The sequence below is a fragment of the Sinocyclocheilus rhinocerous genome, unplaced genomic scaffold (assembly GCF_001515625.1).
Source record: "Sinocyclocheilus rhinocerous isolate Xijiao unplaced genomic scaffold, SAMN03320098_v1.1 scaffold377, whole genome shotgun sequence".
Classification (NCBI taxonomy): Eukaryota; Metazoa; Chordata; class Actinopteri; order Cypriniformes; family Cyprinidae; genus Sinocyclocheilus; species Sinocyclocheilus rhinocerous.
The window spans coordinates 283,124-301,773 of NW_015633195.1; the positions used below are offsets into that span (position 1 = coordinate 283,124).

The 18,650-nt window shown below is 37.0% G+C and overlaps 1 protein-coding gene across 5 annotated transcripts in view; it reads left to right on the forward strand.

Annotated features, from left to right (window-relative positions):
* LOC107743854 (protein kinase C zeta type-like) overlaps positions 1 to 18,650 on the forward strand; it is a 105,416-nt gene that overhangs the window by 26,517 nt on the left and 60,249 nt on the right. Inside the window, exon 1 of one of the 5 annotated variants that reach the window (XM_016557296.1) lies at positions 11,938 to 12,168. The exons of the other annotated variants lie outside the window; for them this stretch is intronic. Within the exon in view, the coding sequence (XP_016412782.1) occupies positions 12,132 to 12,168 (37 nt within the window). The 5' untranslated portion in view covers positions 11,938 to 12,131. Of the gene's footprint in view, positions 1 to 11,937; positions 12,169 to 18,650 lie in introns of those variants that run through there. 5 annotated transcript variants of the gene reach the window in all.

The following is an 18,650-nucleotide window of genomic DNA, read 5'->3' on the forward strand; positions in this document are numbered from 1 at the left end:
GCCTCGAACGCATCGGCCAAACAGAAAAACTTATTGGCCGATGCCGATATTTGAAAAATGCCAAATATCGGCCAATATATCGGCCTTGGCGATATATCGGTCGACCACTAGTTACATATACCTTTCTGCATGTCTCGTTTGATTTAAGGCCTTTCAATACAATAAAATGAGATGTGGATGGTGGAAGATTCTTTGACTGTGATCAATAAGTATCGTGAGCAAATATCGTCTCACTCTCAGGGTCCACAGCCCTCACTCTTTTCTCACATCCTCACTTTCCTCACTTTGCCTTCTTTTTCTGTCTTACCCCTCCTTTCCCATTTCACATCCTGAGCAGAGACTATCAGAGTGAAAGACACCAGGTGTTGACATACACTCCCTCTCTGTGTGTGTGTGTGTGTATGTATATATATATATATATATATATATATATATATATGTATATGTGTCTATATATATACACACATATAACATAAAATAAAAACTTGAAGGCAAAACTTAAGCACCTCTGTCTAGTTTATGTCTATTAGCTTTGAGGCCTTCTGTATGCTAGTGTTTGTTTAGCTAGTGTATGCTAGTGCTTGGTTAGCAGTTTATTAGGTCATTGGAGTCATTGAAATTAATCAAAATCTGTCATCATCAAAAGTGACAGTAAAGACATGTATGATGTTACAATAGATTTATATGTAAAGAAATGCTACTCTTTTGAACATTCTATGCAGACTTTGTTAGCTTCTGTTTTACTAAAAGCATCATGAGATAAAAATGTAACCTATACAAACAAGAGAGGCACGTTGCAGAATGTCTTGTTTGGTAAAGCCTTTATGTTAAATGTTGGTAAATTCCTTAATTCATAAACCACCCATATAAGATTATTTGTGAGTAGCTTGAGTCAGCGTTCAGTGCAGCAATGTGTGTGAATGAAAGAGAAAGAAAAAATTAATCTTCTGCAATAACACAGTTGTATTATCTTAGATCGAATGAGTCATATTTACCAAACCCCATGCACATAATTTAGGGTATCTATAAGTATAAATGGACCCTCAGAGCCAGTTTTTGATTCAGTTATTAAAGGATGCCACAAATCTTCCAGTGCACCCTTGTGTTGGCTAAGCAAAAGCTGAGAGCTGCACTGTCATTCCAGTGCAGTACATGTGGGCGATTATGATATAATATTCCCCAAATAGATAGTGGATAACTTAGGGTTAGTTTCAGGAAAGCTGGAGGCTTATTGTGTGGGAGGATTTGGACTCAAATAGAAGTTTGAATAGTTTGAAGTTAAATAAAATGTTACCAAAATTGCTTATCACTTCTTTCCTCAAACATTTCTAAACCAAGGACGGACGGCTCCTAGCATTTTGTTGATTTTGCAGGCGACGGGCACAGTGGTATGTTAGGGATCTGAATGTCGGATTTCGGAATCTGAACGTCTTGAACTGTCGGTCTTGTGACAATGCTTGAAAAATCAACAAGTGTTTTGCCACTTTTTTTCTCCTTCGCCCACCAGAGAGAAAAGGAGAGAAAGAGATGACTTTTCCACTTTTCCACCCACATCACACTCTCAGTGGTGCTCAGCTGTGAGGTTTGTTAACATGTGCAATGCATTTACCCAAAATGTGAACTTTTTTGTGCAAATTTTATATGGAAACACTTATTTTGTTGGTTTTCACACAAACAGGCTTTAAAAATGATGCTAAAAGGATGTTTGCTCAAAAGCAATTAACTTAGCATGATGTTTTTGATATATGTGATGATCATTTTTGTGTTGTAATTACTAATTAGTGTATGCAGTGATTATGATGACAGGGATTTTCAGCTGCAGCCTACTGAGTGTCACACCCAAACTAATTCATCAGGGACTGTCAGTTTATTCTCCTCAGGCACAGTTTAGCACTTCCTGTTGATGTTTGCTGGACTTAAAATGGTAGAGAATCCAAATCTAACCATTATTTAACTAAAATCACTAAAATAGCTAGAATCAAGATGTGATTATACAGTAGGAAAAGTCAAAGAAATGATGATGGACTTGTGCAATCTGCCATGAACCTAATCTATTCAAATAAAATAATTGTATCACTTACGAAGATATTTGATGTTTCTGACATAATGGTTGAGCTTTGTGATTCGATTCCAAGTTAATATCTCACTATGGCTTTCTGTAATTGGGCTATACATTAATTACGCTGTAGTCTTTGTTTCCACTCCAGTGCCAATTTATGATTTGTTCAGTAATATAAAGTCAGCTCTGTCCTCCAACCACTGGCAACACGCATCACAGCAGCCAATGATGTTTCTCCCTATGGCACCTCTCAGCCAATAAGATTCTGAGTTCATCAGCTCAGTCTAATGTGAAAGCTTTTATTCATTTATTATTTAACAAAAATCTGTCCAGAAAGTCCTACTGACCTCCTTTCTGGAGAATGCATTATTATTTCATTCCATATTGGCCATCTATTGACCTTTGTTGCAGAGTTTATTGGATTATAATCAATTATTGAGCCTATAAATGAAAATGGATTGGATTAGTGGGATAACTTTGCTCTGCTAGTATACTGCTAGATGATTTTAACTACAATTATTTGTAAGACATTTATAGTTTTGCATGAAATGTGCCTAACATTTATAAATAATTCATTACCAGCCATTTCAGCAGACTATGTGTACCAGGAACAAACCATGTCAACCTCGTTCACGCTTAAGAAAGGCTTTATGAGAAAGTAAACTTGTTAAGAAGCTCACACCTTCTAATGAGATGTATGATCTTCTTTAAAGGTGTCTCTGTCATACAGTGCTGGTGGGTCATTGCTAATGTCTGTGTGCCATATGTATGCTGTTAGCATCTGTGTTTACCACGTGTTTACATGGTCTGTATAAGGTCATCAGGCTTAGAGCTGAAGCTCAGATCATGGTTTTCCTATAAGTTCCCACTTCCCAGAAACCTATCTTTAATGCATAATAATAATTTATTTATAAAAATATTCAAGTTTTATTAAAATTGTTTTATTAAAATTTTCATTTTTAGCAATCAGAAAGAGCAAATAAAATATATAATAGTAATGTATTGTAATTACTCATGCAAATACTTATTATATAATAATATAATATAATATAATAATTATTATTATATTATTGTTAATTTTTTGCCAATTTTTTGCATTACACAATTGAGGCTGCATCCATAACTCACTAGTTTCTTTTGCCGTTTAAGATTCAATAGCGTGTCTGGAAGTAGCTAAGTAGCTTTAGGAATGACACTAACTTCAGAGCCTGCAGGCCTGCTGTTTGTGTCCCTTCGTGTTTATGAACTAAACATTAACAGCTTTGATCTGCTTTCCGCTATAGAGAAGATTTCCTATGGGGTGAAGCTACTGGACTTCTGATTATTTGCCGTTGATTCATTTTTTGCCTTCATATTGACGTGGATGTCTTGGGATTGGTTCTGTAAATGAATCTATTAGTCCCCCGTCCCTTTACACCGCTGCTGACCTTGACTACACAATGTCCTATAGAGATGCTCTACAGCAAGCACACACACACACACACACACCGGATTTTCATGTTTAGTGGCTGTAAGGATTTTCAGACAAAGCTCTGTGTTGGTGAGTTGACCCTGAGGGGCTTAAAAGAGAAAAATAAGAGGCTCTGGGTAAAGGTAGAGAAAATGGTGGAAGGGTGTTTGTATATATGTGTTCATGTGATTGGATCTAGGGCTCTGATTGGCTGTCTCCAAACTGAGCTGCTTGTCTGTCATCATGCATGAAGGAGCCAGCTGTCATTGTCATGAAATCTCTGATGCTCAGAGCTTGACGACAGGAATGGGTGGAAAGGGATGCCTAGCGGGGGCGTTTTGACTGAAGCTGGGAGGAAGGCATCTATCTATCTATCTATCTATCTATCTATAAATTAGATATTTATATTTTATATACTTATATAACTTCTAATAATAATTTAATTATTACATTGAATTATTTATATGAATGTATTGGTAAAAGTACTTGAAATATATAAAAGTACTTGAAACCCAAAATTTAACCCGGAAGAGCATGAATTTATGTTTTTTTCCTTTGCCTCCATGTTCTTGAATTCCACCGCACACCACTGTTCTAAATAGGTTCTCTCTGAAATGATGCATGGCAGGATATATTGTGTGTAACTGGAAGACACTGTGTTGTTATCAGAATGATGGGCAACCCACTTTAGTTTTGAATAGGAAGGAGGAAAGAGGGTAAGGAGTCTGAGAAGGGCAGTGAAATTGCCATGAGTAGAGGGTAACAGGGTAAATATGAGAGAAAAGCGGAGAAGAGAAGTTTAGTAAGAGGGCAGAGCGCCTCAGTTATTATGTTGTCATTGTCTGAGTGTGTAAATACGTTCTCTTGAAGAGCAGACGGTACGTTCATCACCGCTCAGAGCTACACACCACCATGAGCTCTCCAATCCATATTCAGTAGCTCTCAATGGAAAGGTGCAAATAAACAAAAAGACTGATGAGCAATCATAGCAATATTTGACCCCCTATGAGAAAGGAATTAATAGAATAGAATAAATTTACATTTAATCAATTAGCAGACGCTTTTATACAAAGCAACAAATGAACAAGGAAAATCACTTGGGTCAGTAGTTTCTAGATGTTTACTTTCCCTCTAACTTTTTCTTCAGCCCTACCACTATTTAAATATGATAAATAGTAATTTACTTTTGTTTATATTGCATTAAATTCTTCATTGACACCACAAATCATTCTAGCAACTTTGCTAGCTAATGAATAATGAATAGAATAAAACAAATAGAATTGAGATGTGGTTTCAGGTGTAATGAATGTGATCTAAAAACATATCCAGGAGCAAGTGGCCTGAGTTTGAATCCCAGCTTCCTTCTCCTCATTCTTTAGTATCATTTGTGAGCAGGTTTATGTATGCCAGCATGTACACTAGAGAGGAATCATGTTTATTGTGGAGTTTCAAGCACCCACCTTGTTTGAGAAATGGGATTTTATATGACAATTAGTATTGGATTTCTGTAGTTAAATGTTGTACAACATGAGCAATGAGCCCAAAACCTTCTGATCTTCCAGGAAAGGTTAGTAATTATGGTGATTTTTCAGCTTACAACATCCAGTGTGACATGCTGTACTGTAATTATTTAACGTTTATTTTATTTTATTTTGTTAGAAATAATGAATTTTTATTTTAAAACCCATCTGTGCTTGGGCTTATTTTGTTTTTGGACTTGTATTTGTGTGATGATATGACATTTTATGTCTGTAGAGGCCAGTGTAAATCACAATTAGACATTAAATCTCTTTATTCACACATAGAAATGTGATTTGAAGTTTTATAAAAGTATTTTTATCATCTAAAAGCAGTGATTTCTGATACAGCAGCACCCGGACAGGAAGTGATTTGGCCCAGTGTTTCACATAATGAAATCCACAATCGTGATAGAAGCCATTGTTTATTCACATGACAATGCGCTGTATCTCTAGTCAGATTACAAATAAAGTATTTACAGTAGATGTTACCACATACCCTAGATAGGCTTTTTGTTTGTTTAAATGTTGGATTTGACCGAGTGTTTGAGAATCTATTAAAAAATTAGATCAATAATCATATTTGCGATTGCATACTGCTCTTTAAAGATCAGCATGTCAGCTTTTTTTCATGTCGGAGAATTGAACCTCTGGATTAGTGTCCGCAGTTGGATATTTATAGATTTCAAGGGGATTCGTAATCTCTGTATGATTACTGTGCCTGAATGGCTGACATCAGCTTTCTTGACTTTATGCTGCGTTGAAGTCGCAAGTAAAAGTTAAGTGAGTGTGCAGTGTGTTCGTAATCTCCCATAATGCATTCCTCCATATTTTATATTGCCCCAGTCTCTGGTGGGTGTTGCCCCACAGTTAATCCTCTTTTTTTTTTAAAGCACTGACACAAACTGTTCCGCCACCCTTCCTCTTCACGTCCAGGCCCTCTCGTTAAAACAATCCTTTAAAAGTGTGTCATCTTTCTCTCTTTGCCACAGATAAAAGCTCTTTTCTGTCAAAATCCAGTTGAATCTCATCATACTCCCTATATGATGATATCATAATGGAAGTCGTTTAAAAACTGAGACAGTCAGGCTTTTCCCTGTTCTGTGACATCATCGCATCATTCCATTCCTCCTTTTTCCTCTGTTTCTCTGAGCTTACGCTCACTTACATAACCATTGATCCACAGATGGTACATCTGACCATCTGACACGCTCCCTGTTAATGTGTTTGTGTGACCTTCTGACACTGAACGGCTGGAAAACATTTGTTTCTGAATGACTCTACATGTGTAACATACAAACCATGAAAGGCGAATGATCATTGATACACAGACCCAGACTAAGACCAAAAATAGACCCCCTAAAACCAGTACCAGACCCTCTAAGACCTAGATCAATGCCAGAAACTAGATAAGACTAGGCCCTTTAAGACCCAGACCAAGATAAGTCCCCTTGAGGCCTGGATCCAGACCAATATCTAACCTCAAGACCACATTGAACAAGTTGTTTAGGTTTTGGCCCCAACACACACACACACACACACACACACACACACACACACACACAAATGCATACATTTATTTAAATAATTTTATTTTTTAAAATAAAATGTATAATTTATTATATAATTTTATAATGTATAATAATTAATAATTTTTATATATTTTAGAATTAAAATATAATCAAAACTATATCTTGTAAATATAATTATATTAAACATTTTATAAATAAAGTATAATTTAAAATAATTTTTAAATGTATTTACATGTATAACTTTTTACATAAAAAAAGAATAATTTTTACATGTATTATTTGATATTTATTCAATCTTTTTATATATTATTTATTATGCACTCTGATTAAAATGAGTGAATTGACTGAGTGCTGTCTGTCACTGTCTTTAATCAGTTCTGTGAATGACTGTATGGTATGCCACATGCACTGTAATATGTTTTATATTAAATATTACATTTTCAAATGAAAATAGCAACATGATCGTTTTATAAAGTATGCGTTCATATGTGTTAAGGGCTAGATTTTCACTGGAGGAAACAGCTGTGGTGTGATGAGGGTTGAACGCAGTGAAAACTTTACAGTAGATTGCTCGATTGCTCCCTCGTGACCTTTTGTAAACTGTGTTTATGACAAAGAACTGCACAGATACAGATATTATAACAATTTATCGATAAACACACACCTTGTGTCCTCTGTTTCTGTTTGAGTCTGCTCGCGCTGCGCCGCCGTGGTCTGCGGATTGAAGAGCGTGCTGAAAGACGGGGAGGGGGTGAAGTCTGCCGCCGTTTTCATTTGAAATTGGCCCCAGGTTTCGGTACCCAACCCTAATATATAATACATTTTTATGCATTCTTTCATTTATTAAGAGGTCTCTCTCCACCTTAACACAAGTTACCACATGTATGATGCTGACCTCTGACCTTTCTTTCTTTATGCTCTCATGTTGAATCCGGCTGACTAGTATTAACCTAAATGGCCTCAGTCAGTTGTGTAAAATAACATAGTCTGAAATCCTTCTGAGTGGTTGTTAGGCTAATTGGCTTGTTGTCTGAGGATGGATTTCTTCACAAAAGCTTTTAAAGTGACCACCTCCTCCCCCCTCTTCAAACTGTTTAATTTGGAGGAGTGCCTAGGATAAAAGGAGAATATTTCAGTCATCTTGTGTATGTGTGTGTTTGTGAACGGGTAGTTTGACGTTCAGACACCATCTGCTCATCTGCATCAAACATATTGAACACACACGTAATGTTTTCCTCATGTCCCCTGATGAATATTAATCTAAGACTAAAAATTGCACAACACTACAAATGTACCAACTCATTTGACGTCTTCAGAGTTTGATTATCTGGAAAGCTACAAAGAAACAAAGTTCTGTTGTCTCTGGTTCTTAAATACCCAATAAAAATGGCCTGTTGAGTACTTAAAAAAGGTCATTTTAGTTAACATTTAGTAGTACGCTAGCATAATAGATGGCCTCAAAAATAATAGCCATTGACTAGAAGTCAAATATTTGGATTTGGATTTTGAGTTTTTAATGTTTTCTGTTCTTGTGAATGATGTCATCCTGTCAGTCAAAGCATACATGGCATTTTGCTTCACATTTTCTTTAATACCAGCTCTGTCTAATTCGCTTCATTTTTACCAGCATGAAACACTTGTCAAGCGTCACGATTCGATTATGCAGACACATGTGTTTGAAAAATACATCTGACAAGCTGCTCAGAATGATTGTGGTATCTGGATTCAGTGTGTGGTTGGACTCAGACAGGAAGTGTGACTGTGAGAGAGAAAACATGGAAGACAGTGACACCATCATCATCCTTTGGAGTGTTTTGACTGTTTCGGATTGTTATTGACCTGATATTGATATTATTGATATTCCTCAAACATTCTTGATAGGATTTGTTCTAAACCTTACAGTATTAAACTTCCACTGCTAAAAGAGGTTTCCATCCATGTTTTAATTTGTACAGCTCTTTTGCGCAGCATCTTATTGACAAAAAATAAAAATGCAATGTTTTGTTGTGAATCAATTGTTATATTTTCATTTGATTACATTTTAAAAGATTGCTTAATGATACTCCAAATGAGAAGCTAAAACTTCCTGTAGGTGGCAGTAAATGTCTTAATGAGTAAGTCATTGAGTCATTCATTCATTCAATTCGTTCAAATGTGAGGCGAGCTCCACAGCAGACTTCTACCCGACAGTCAATGCGCCATTACATCACGAAAGTGTGGACTCAAAGGAAGACCGCGAGGGTTTAGGGTGCGATTTGGGACAGGGCCAACGGCTCTCTTTATGAATGGGACATTGAATCATTGGTTCACGCGATTCGTTCAGAATGTGGATTCATTCAGAAATTGTGTGTTGCTTGGAGTTCTGCTGTGGCTTTAATAGCCCAAGAACAAACAAGTTATGTTTACATTCATTCTCAAGGTCTAACAAATGTGGAAAGCATTTCCTTCCCCATTGATGAATATCGTGATAAATATCAATATCATATGATTTGGAAAAAATATTGTAATAAAATGTTTGGCCTTATCGCCCAGCCCTAATATAATGTATGCATTTTAAATATGTATTTTATATATTAATTTTATTTATTGTAATTTAAACATATAGAGTATGTACACTTTTATAATCCACATTGAATTTTATTGATTCTGGTGTGCAAACCTAGGTAAATTTTCTATTTTTAAACACCTTTTTTTTTTACATTTAAATTTTTAAAAAAAAAATTTATTTGTCGTGCTATATATTATTTTGACATTTTACTGAATCTTTAAGAAACATTACAGAAGGGATATTGCTTGAATTGGTGCATAAATGTGCTAATTATAATAGTCGATGTGCTGAGTAATTAATTATTCATTAGGCCACATGTTTGTACTGTATTTGTTCCCTGGCCTTATTTTAAATGAGAGAAAAACTGTTTGAATAGCTCAAATGCATGTTTGTTTTAACCACAAGATGATGTTTGAGCTCATCTGGTCAATGACTGATCCACACACATGCAATTTAATTTCGGTGATGCATCACTGAGCCATAATGGAAAACCATTAGAGTTGTACAAACCTTCAGCTTCTGTCTGTCTACACACCAGTCACAGGACCTTCAATTAACTCCTTTATTTACATGAAAACATGCATGCACGCTCACTCAGCACACACTGCTAAACCAGACTAGACAGACCAGAGAGGTTGATTCCATGTAGTGAAGCACATAAACAGTACTGAATTAAGGCCTAATGGCTGTGTATCGAGTTTGCCTTTAGGTTACAGTTTTAAGTTTTTATAGTTTAAACCTTAAGTCCTGATAAGCTGGCAAATCATTTTGCTGTCAGATGGCAACACTGAAATGCATCGGCTCCAGCACACGAAGTACAGCTGGTGGCACTAGACATAATGTGCTCCTTTTCATTGCAGAAATTCCTGGCATAATTTTTAAAGGGGTCATATGACGTTGCTAAAAAGAACATTATTTTGTGTATTTGGTGTAATGCAATGTGTTTATGCAGTTTAAGGTTCAAAAAACACATTATTTTCCACATATTGTACATTATTGTTGCTCCTCTATGCCCCCGCCTTTCTGAAACGCGTCGATTTTTACAAAGCTCATCGTTCTGAAAAGCGAGGTGTGCTCTGATTGGCCAGCTATCCAGTGCGTTGTTATTGGCCGAATACCTCAAGCGTGTGACGGAAATGTTATGCCCCTTACCATACTGTGATGCCGTGTCCTGGAGCGACGAGACAGACATTAAAACCCATTACAAACGAGGCATTTGTTGCATCCAGTGGGGACATAATTACTGATTATAATGACTTATACTGTCTTTTTACGCGTTGCGTTGCATTGCACCGCGCCGAGAAAAAATACAATTCTGTCTGCATTTGTGATCGGAGAAACGACAAACAACAAGCGCTACTCTACACTGCTCAAAACTCGCGTTTGAATCATCAGTGGTAAATTGTTTAAATATGTGAGTCAGAACAGCCGTCTTTGTAGGTTCAGGAAAGAGTCCTCTGTTAAATGCATTGCACATACATGAATATTTGGGTTGAACTGTTCTGGAACAGTGTTGTAAATATCGTCAAACTCTTGCCATTTCTGTTTGTCATATTAAGTGTCTGACTCATGCTGAAGGTTGCATCTTCCTTTTATAGATACTGTGGAATGCAATAATTGCTTCATTGAGCTGACAATAAACTAACGTCTGAAAGGACAGGAAGTTGATGCAGGAATGTCGTGTGGTGAAGCTGAAGTCGGCTGTTTGAGCTGGAGCAGCGGTGGAGGTGGAAGTCCTTAGATAAGGCGAGTTTCCTGAGTGGGGCTGAACTCTGATAAAGCCACCCATCCTGAGGAGAGAGAGATGGAGGAAGGGAGAGACATTCTCATTGGTGTGGTATTTGGGAAATGCTTTCACAACGTCCAAAGTATTGCAACATCAGCCAGTCAAGGAGAGAAATCAAGGCTCTGCAGGGGAAAGAAAGAACAGGTGAAAGATAGAGATGTTGAATATTCAGGATTTATGGTTCCAAAGGTATCATCAGTGGAGAAAGTATGTTGATCTCTCATATGTGCGTCTGTGTGTATATGATTATGCAAGGTAATACATATATGTGATGAAGCAAGGCCACATTTTATCATATTTTATTCTTTATAAGAATAAAATGTTTTTTAACCCCTAAAATTAGTCTCTTGCACCAAAAACAGTAGGGATTTATTTGATAAAAAATACAGTAAATAGTAATAAAACAGTAATATTGTTAATAAATGTTTTTTTTTTTCTGTTTTACCATATTTTAAAATGTAATTTATTTTTGCGAAGGCAAAGCTGAATTTTCAGCAGCCATTACTCCAGTCTTCAGTGTCACATGATCCTTCAAAAATCATTCTAATATGCTGATTTGGTACCTCAGAAACATTTCTTGTTATTAACAGTCGAAAACAGTAGTGCTTTACTGTTTTGTGTATTTACTGTCGCTTTAGATCAATTTAATGCATCCTTGCGTCCTGAATATAATTCATTTCTTTTAAAATTTCAATTTCCTGTCATTTAGGCCTTTCCCATAATCTCACAAAAGAATAAACTCTATATGTAAATTTCTGAATCCTAAAATACAACTTCACCTGCACGATTTTCCATTCCTGACTCTCCTTGCTGCACAGGGTTTAATAATAGCACCATGTCCCCACAGAGTCAGAGAACCAGGCCAATGCAGTCTGAAGAGTCAGCTCCGCCCTCTTGTGGCAGCTGCATGTTATAACAAGTGTCTACAAGTGAGGGCATCAACCTGCAGGGGTCCTTCTGAAACGAAGAGAGAGAGAACAGAACTGGAACCCCCCCCCCCATTTTTTACAATTTTTTTTATTTTAAACACTCAGTAGCGCTAATCTGAGCATGCTCAGTGCCACTGATGTGTGTGCAAACAGGCAGAGGGAGACAGAGGGGTGTGTGATGGTCTGCTACTGAGAAGGAGTGGGAACGAGTCAGTGGGGATCAGAAACACGGGCTGAGCTCCAGTGGCATGGCAGGAAGGATGGAAGAGGGACACTGAAGTGGATCCAGGCACCACCAGCCCATATAGGGATGCTGCTAACACTACTGTTCTATCTGCGAGTGAAAGGTACCGTTGTACGCCATGCGCAGAGACAGAGAGAGAAAAATAGGATGAAAAGATCAAATGGAAATAAGACAGAATGGCTGAAGAGAAGGGAAATAATTGCACTGTTTTGTTTTATATGATGGATTTTGTTCCTTAAAGGGATAATTCACAGAATAATTGCATTTCTACCTTATGTCGTTTCTGTGTGAATCACAAAAGGAGATATTTAGCAGAATGTCCAAGCTGCTCCTTCTACTTCAATGAGGTGATTGTTGACCATGACTGTTAATGGTAGCTATCCACTTTTATTGTACTGACATTCAACTAAAAATCTTTCAGGATTGCAATGACATAAGGGTGAGTAAACAGACAGAAATGCCATTTTTGGGTAAACTATCCCTTTAATGGTTCTGTAATGTTTGTGTATATTGGATGAAAGTGTTCTTTCACTCTTTTCTTGCCCTCTCGGTCCTCTTTCCGTGTCTCTCTCTCATTTGGTCCTTTATTTAACTGTCCTCTTTGCAGAGTGTTTTCAATTAGCTCATGGTCTGCTCTCACTGACGTAACAGACCTTTAACAGCGACACAGTTTCTACATGACTGCAATATCACATCTTTGTAATTTCAGGTCTTGGATCTTTCACTCAGGTTGACAGGATCTATTTAATGCATGAAACATTTAGCTTTTCTTGCCTCAGAGTTCAGTATGGGTTTCCAGTTGAGTTTGCTTTTATTTATCACCAAATGTAATCTGAAAGCTGTATTGACATGTAGTGACTTGTATCGTAATATGTGTCCTCCTTTGAGAGTGAGTTCCTTTGCATTAAAATGTCTATTTATGGATTTGGTGTCTATTTTTAGTACATAGCTCAATAATAGTTCCTCACGGCTCTGTGCGCTGTCCGTTTTTGTTTTAAAGCAAAATTACACTGACAGATTGTTAGCGTGTACTGGAAGCGCATATTGTTTAGGAAAGATTGCTAAGGGTTGTGTGCTCTAGTGGTTAAAGCTCAGGGTTAGTAATTAGAAAATCATAAGCCATCACTATTGGACTCTTGAATACAGCACTTAACCACAGTTTGCTTGCCCATGCAAATGGTGATGCTGCAATATTAGGGTGGTTGCCAGAGTTTTGCTGTCTGGTTGCTAAGGTGTTCAAGTGCTAGTGGTTTTAGTGTGTTTAGTTGCTATGCATGGAGGTATAAAAATGATCTGAAAAGTAGGTGTTCAGTCTGTCAATTCACATGGTTGACTGAGGCTTCTGCTGTCTGCAGGTTTGTTCTACATACAATGTACAAGCAAAACAAAGCTCTTCAAATATAATGATTAGCCTGTTTCCCCCCAAAATTGATTTTTTGAACACAAAAGAAGATATTTTGAAGAATGTTTGTAACCAAACAGTTGCTAGCCATTGACTTCCATATTGTTTTTCCCTACTATGAAAGTCAGTAGCTACCAGCAACTGTTTGGTTACCAACATTCTTCTTTAATGTGTTTTTGTTTTCTTAAATTTTGTTTTCAACAAAAGAAAGAAACTCATACAGGTTTGGAACAACTTGATGGTGAGTAAATGATGACAGAATTTTTATTTTTGGGTGAACCATCCTTATTTTGAAGAATCCGTGATTAATTTATTTGTTTATTTTATTCGAAGTAAAATGTTGTAATAATCAGTAACTTGATCATTTACATTTGTAGCACAAGAAAAGTCTTGCACTACAAAACACTTGGGGTCAAGGTCAAGTTCATAGTGGTTTTTTTGAAGGTGACATTGTGTGAATGCTCTGGTCATGTGGGAAAACCAAAATATTCTTGGATGAGGAATTAGTACCAGATTTGTACACGTGTGTTTTACTTTTTTCTGAGTCTGCTTTTACCATTTCAAAGACTTTATCATGTGTGTATACTCAGCAGTGGGGTCTCATGGGAGTGTTGTTCTCTCAAGAGTGCAGCTTTTTTGTTTTCTTCACTCCTAATTACCTAAAACTGCTTTATTATGTGAATCTCACATTTATACTTATGTAATACTAGACTTTTCTGGTCTCAAGGTCATCTGAAACAGTGATGACACAAAAGACTCACATTTAAAAAAACTCACTGACATTATAAACCTTTGAAGCTCTGAATCGGGTACTTTTCAAGTTTTAAAACATCCAGAGGAGCCAAAAGTTCATTATTGATGAAGAATATGTGTTCAGTTCATACATAAGGGAATAAGAAAGAGATTGGCAGGCCAGTGAAGGAAAGGCTCGAAATGAGGTGACTAAAATCAAAGAGTTGCCCGCTAGCTCTATACTCTTTCATCCCAGATAACTCTGATGAGCTTGAAGCAAAGGCTGCCACTCTGATGTCAAATTGTCAGCAGAAATTTTAGGAGTCACAAAAAATGTCTCCTAAGAGAGATTTTCCCCCATAAGGTGAAATATAAGCTAGGCAGTTATGAAGACTGTTGCTGAAGTCTTTGCCTGCATATCTTGGACTCGTGGCTGGTCTGACACACAAGATAACCGTCTATGTAACTCCTACAGCATTTCATAATGCATCACAAAAGTAAGTCTCAAAGAAGTTTCAGGGAAAGAAAAGGATGAAAGATGAAATTTCATAGAAAGACAAGGTTGACAGATGAAAGGTTTGACTCACTGATTGTCTACAGTGAAGCCGTGTGTGGGTTTGGCTTTAGTCCAGCTAAACCCACAGACTCTGTGTTAAATGTACAGATACACTCCCGTCCCACGCGAGAGCAGATCAGAGGGGTTACATCACAGAAATGTGGCGGCAGTCAAGGAGGAAGTGTATGAGTGAAAATGTGTTGTGATCCGATTGCTGTGACATTGTGGGAGACTTCAAAATGGCTTTAAAACAATACGATTGCATACATTGCTCTACAGGAATTAGAGGTGTGTGTGTGCATGTGTGTTTGGGGTGAATGGGAAGTCTTGTGCCGCACACCAACTCCCAAAGTAATCAAATTTTGTCTAATCTTTTGGATTATAACATGGCTGATAAATTAACTTCCTTTTAATTTAAGAACAAGCTTCAAAGCAGCCTATTCACAGTAATGTTATTTGCCTTGCAGCGGTTTATGAAACTCCCCCCTGTCAATTAACACAATACCTTAATGTCTGCTGCTGAAATTAGCATCTCCTCTCGGTAGGCTGCTGCTAACACACTCATTGTCATTTTCTCAGCGGCTATTGTCCCCCTTATATATGCTAAAATATAATTTTTAAGGGCCATGTTCTACACTTTTATAGCAATGTTTTCTGATTTTACAGCAGTTTTACATGATACTTTTCCAATCTTTCTGACAAGTTTTCAAAGATACTGTAGCAAAATATGTCTGTTCTCAAATTATGTAAATGACCTCTGCCTTGATTGGATAAATGGTTTGCATGTGAAATGAGTAACAATTCTTAGTTATCTGAAAACAGCCTCTTAGCAAGTTTACAAAGCAGTCTGGCCTGAAATGTGTCGTACAACTGTGTTTGTCTTCCAAAGAGCAAGAAAATCCTGTTTTCCATGATATGGCCACATTAGATTGTTTTACTTGAGGGCACTAAAAGTCAAGTAAAGGTCATCTTAGGTCCTGATCTTCTCAGGAAGCTCTAAAGTGGTGGGTGTAACTGTTGCAAGATTTTGTTAATAACTGACTTTACACGGTTGTTAGTGATTTGAAATTTGTTTCTGGATTTATTTGTCCATGGAATTTTTATGCAGAGGCTTCCAGGGTTGCAAACATTTTGTTTTTGTTAATAAAAATTAATGATGTCCTTATCACTGCAAAAAATAGTTTCAAAACCCATCTGCAAAAATATTTTATTTTGTCTTGATTTCCAGTCAAAATATAAAGATTCTAAAATCATGATGTTTATTAATTAATTAACCTATTTCCTTTTAACCTCATTGGAAAATAGTTTTCAAATACTTTCCAAACCTGCATGACTTTTTTTTCTGCTCAACACACACACACACACACACAGACAGACAGACAGATATTTGAATGTAGCAAACCAAACAGTTAGAGTTCCCATTGACTTTTGTATCGTTGTATTTTTTTGTCTATACAACGGAAGTCAATGGAAACCAAAACTGCTTGGTTACCAGCATTTTCATTTCTTTTTTTCATATCTCTTTAATATACATTTATATTTTCCATTTACATTTATTGCATTGAGAGACACTTTTATATTGCACGATTTACATTGATAGACGCAGCGGTTTACATTGCATTTAAGGTACACATTTACATTTTATCGGTTCTTCTATTCAGTTCCAATTTTACAGTTAACAGTTAATTTATAATGTATAATTTTACAGTTAATTTATCATTCATTTATTTAGTTTTAAGGATGTTTAAATATTTTTAGTGGGAAAAAAAGACAAAATACTGATGATTTGTACACTATAAAGCCTCTCTGAGAAGAGTGATTCTGAATTGGCCAAGAACAGAGGAGTCCGTGTTTAGTGTTCATTTTCAGGTCTCGGTGGCCAAATATAAGGGCCCTTATACAGAGAGTGCCGAAATGTTCTGCTCCTGCTGCGTTCCAGCTGTGCGCTTCTGTCCCGGCCGTTCATTCAGCTCAAATCCCACTGCATGCTTTGATCCTACACACCCTCAGCACAGCAAAGGAAAGCCCCCTTTATCATCTTCCTGCCAGCCCAACCAACAATGCGTGGAAGTGAGTCAAACCCTGCTCTCTGAGCCTCCTGCCATTACATGCTCACCAGAAAAAGATCCTCACAGAGGACGTTCAGTCCTGGCTGGTGCTTTCTGGGGTCAGGTGGCATGCCATGGCGGGCTTCTGCATGTCTATCCAAGACTCGCACGGTGCAACTCTACCTCTCGTGCCATTGTGTTCCATCGTTGTGGTTCCTCTGACCGGAGGAGGAGGCGGAGGAAGAATGTGGGCAGATGCAACACTGGTGTGCTCTGCGACTGTCGCAGGAGGTATTCACAGCGCTTATCTTAACGGGGGGGAGATGGACGTGAAATGGAAATGTAAAAAACTGTTTTTAAGGCTTTTTCCCTCTGTTGCAAAACTTAGTAAGCTGTCTAACTGAAATGAAACCTCAAAAGTGGTTGATTTTAAATGATTTGGAATGCGTTACATATGCAGCAACTCTGAGCTAATCACAAGGGAGATGATGCGATATAGTCTAATTTGCTACATCGTAAAAAAATCTGCAGTATTTTGTCTTATTTTCCAGTTGAAATATCTTAAAATCTTTAAAACAAAATAAATTGACTTGAGAAGCAACACTGGGTAAGATATTAAAACTTGTTTGCAGAGAATATATCTTTAATATGAGTGTTTTTTTGCCTTCATGCACTGGCAGATTTTTTCCACTTATTTTTAACTTATTTCTGCTTCAGACAAGTGAAAAAAATTGCCAGTGCAGTATGACAAAATGCATTCTTTGAAGAAAGATGCAATCTTTGAAGAAAGTCTTAATATCTAATGCAGCATTGCTTATTAAAAATTGTCTTCTTTAAAGGATGTTTACTTATTTAAGCTGAAAAACCAGTAAAAAAAATACTGATTAAAAACTCATTTAGAAGTCTTTTTTTAATAGCACAATATATATACAGTGCTGCTTGAAAGTTTGTGAACCCTTTAGAATTTTCTATATTTCTGCATAAATATGACCCAAAACATAATTAGATTTTCACACAAATCCTGAAAGGAGACAAAGAGAATCCAATCAAACAAAGGAGACAAAAATATATACTTTGTCATTTATTTATTCAGGAAAATGATCCAATATTACATATCTGTGAGCGGCAAAAGTATGTGAATCTCTAGGATTAGCTGTTAATTTGGCTTTCAGTATCTGGTGTGACCCCCCTTTTGCAGCAATAACTGCAGGTAACGTTTCTTGTAACTGCTGATCAGTCCTGCACAACAGCTTGTAGGAATTTTAGCCCATTCCTCAGTACAGAACCACTTCAACTCTGTGATGTTGGTGGGTTTCCTCCTATGAACTGCTTGCTTCAGGTCCTCCCACAACATTTCAATTGGATTAAGGTCAGGAATTTGACTCAGTCATTCAAAAACATTAACTTTGTTCTTCTTTAACCATTCTTTGGTAGAACGACTTGTGTGCTTGGGGTCATTTAAACCAAAAAGTTCTTTGGTCTCATCCATCCACAAAACATTTCTCCAGTATTCCTCTGGCGTGTCCACGTGATCTTTAGCAAACTGCAGATGGCCAGCAATGTCCTTTTTGGAGAGCAGTGGCTTTCTTCTTGCGACTCAAGACTTGTTCAGTGTTCTCCTGATGATGGACTCATAAACATTAACATTAGCCAATGTGAGAAAGGCCTTTAGTTGCTTAGAAGTTAGCCTGCAGTCCTTTGAAAAAAATTATCAAACTTTGATAGATCCCTGTTCTTTAAATAAAACAGGGCACACACTGACACCTGATAGTCCTCTCATTGATTAAAAACACCTCTGAACAGATGGACTCTAATTTCACCTTCAAATTAACAGCTAATCCTAGAGA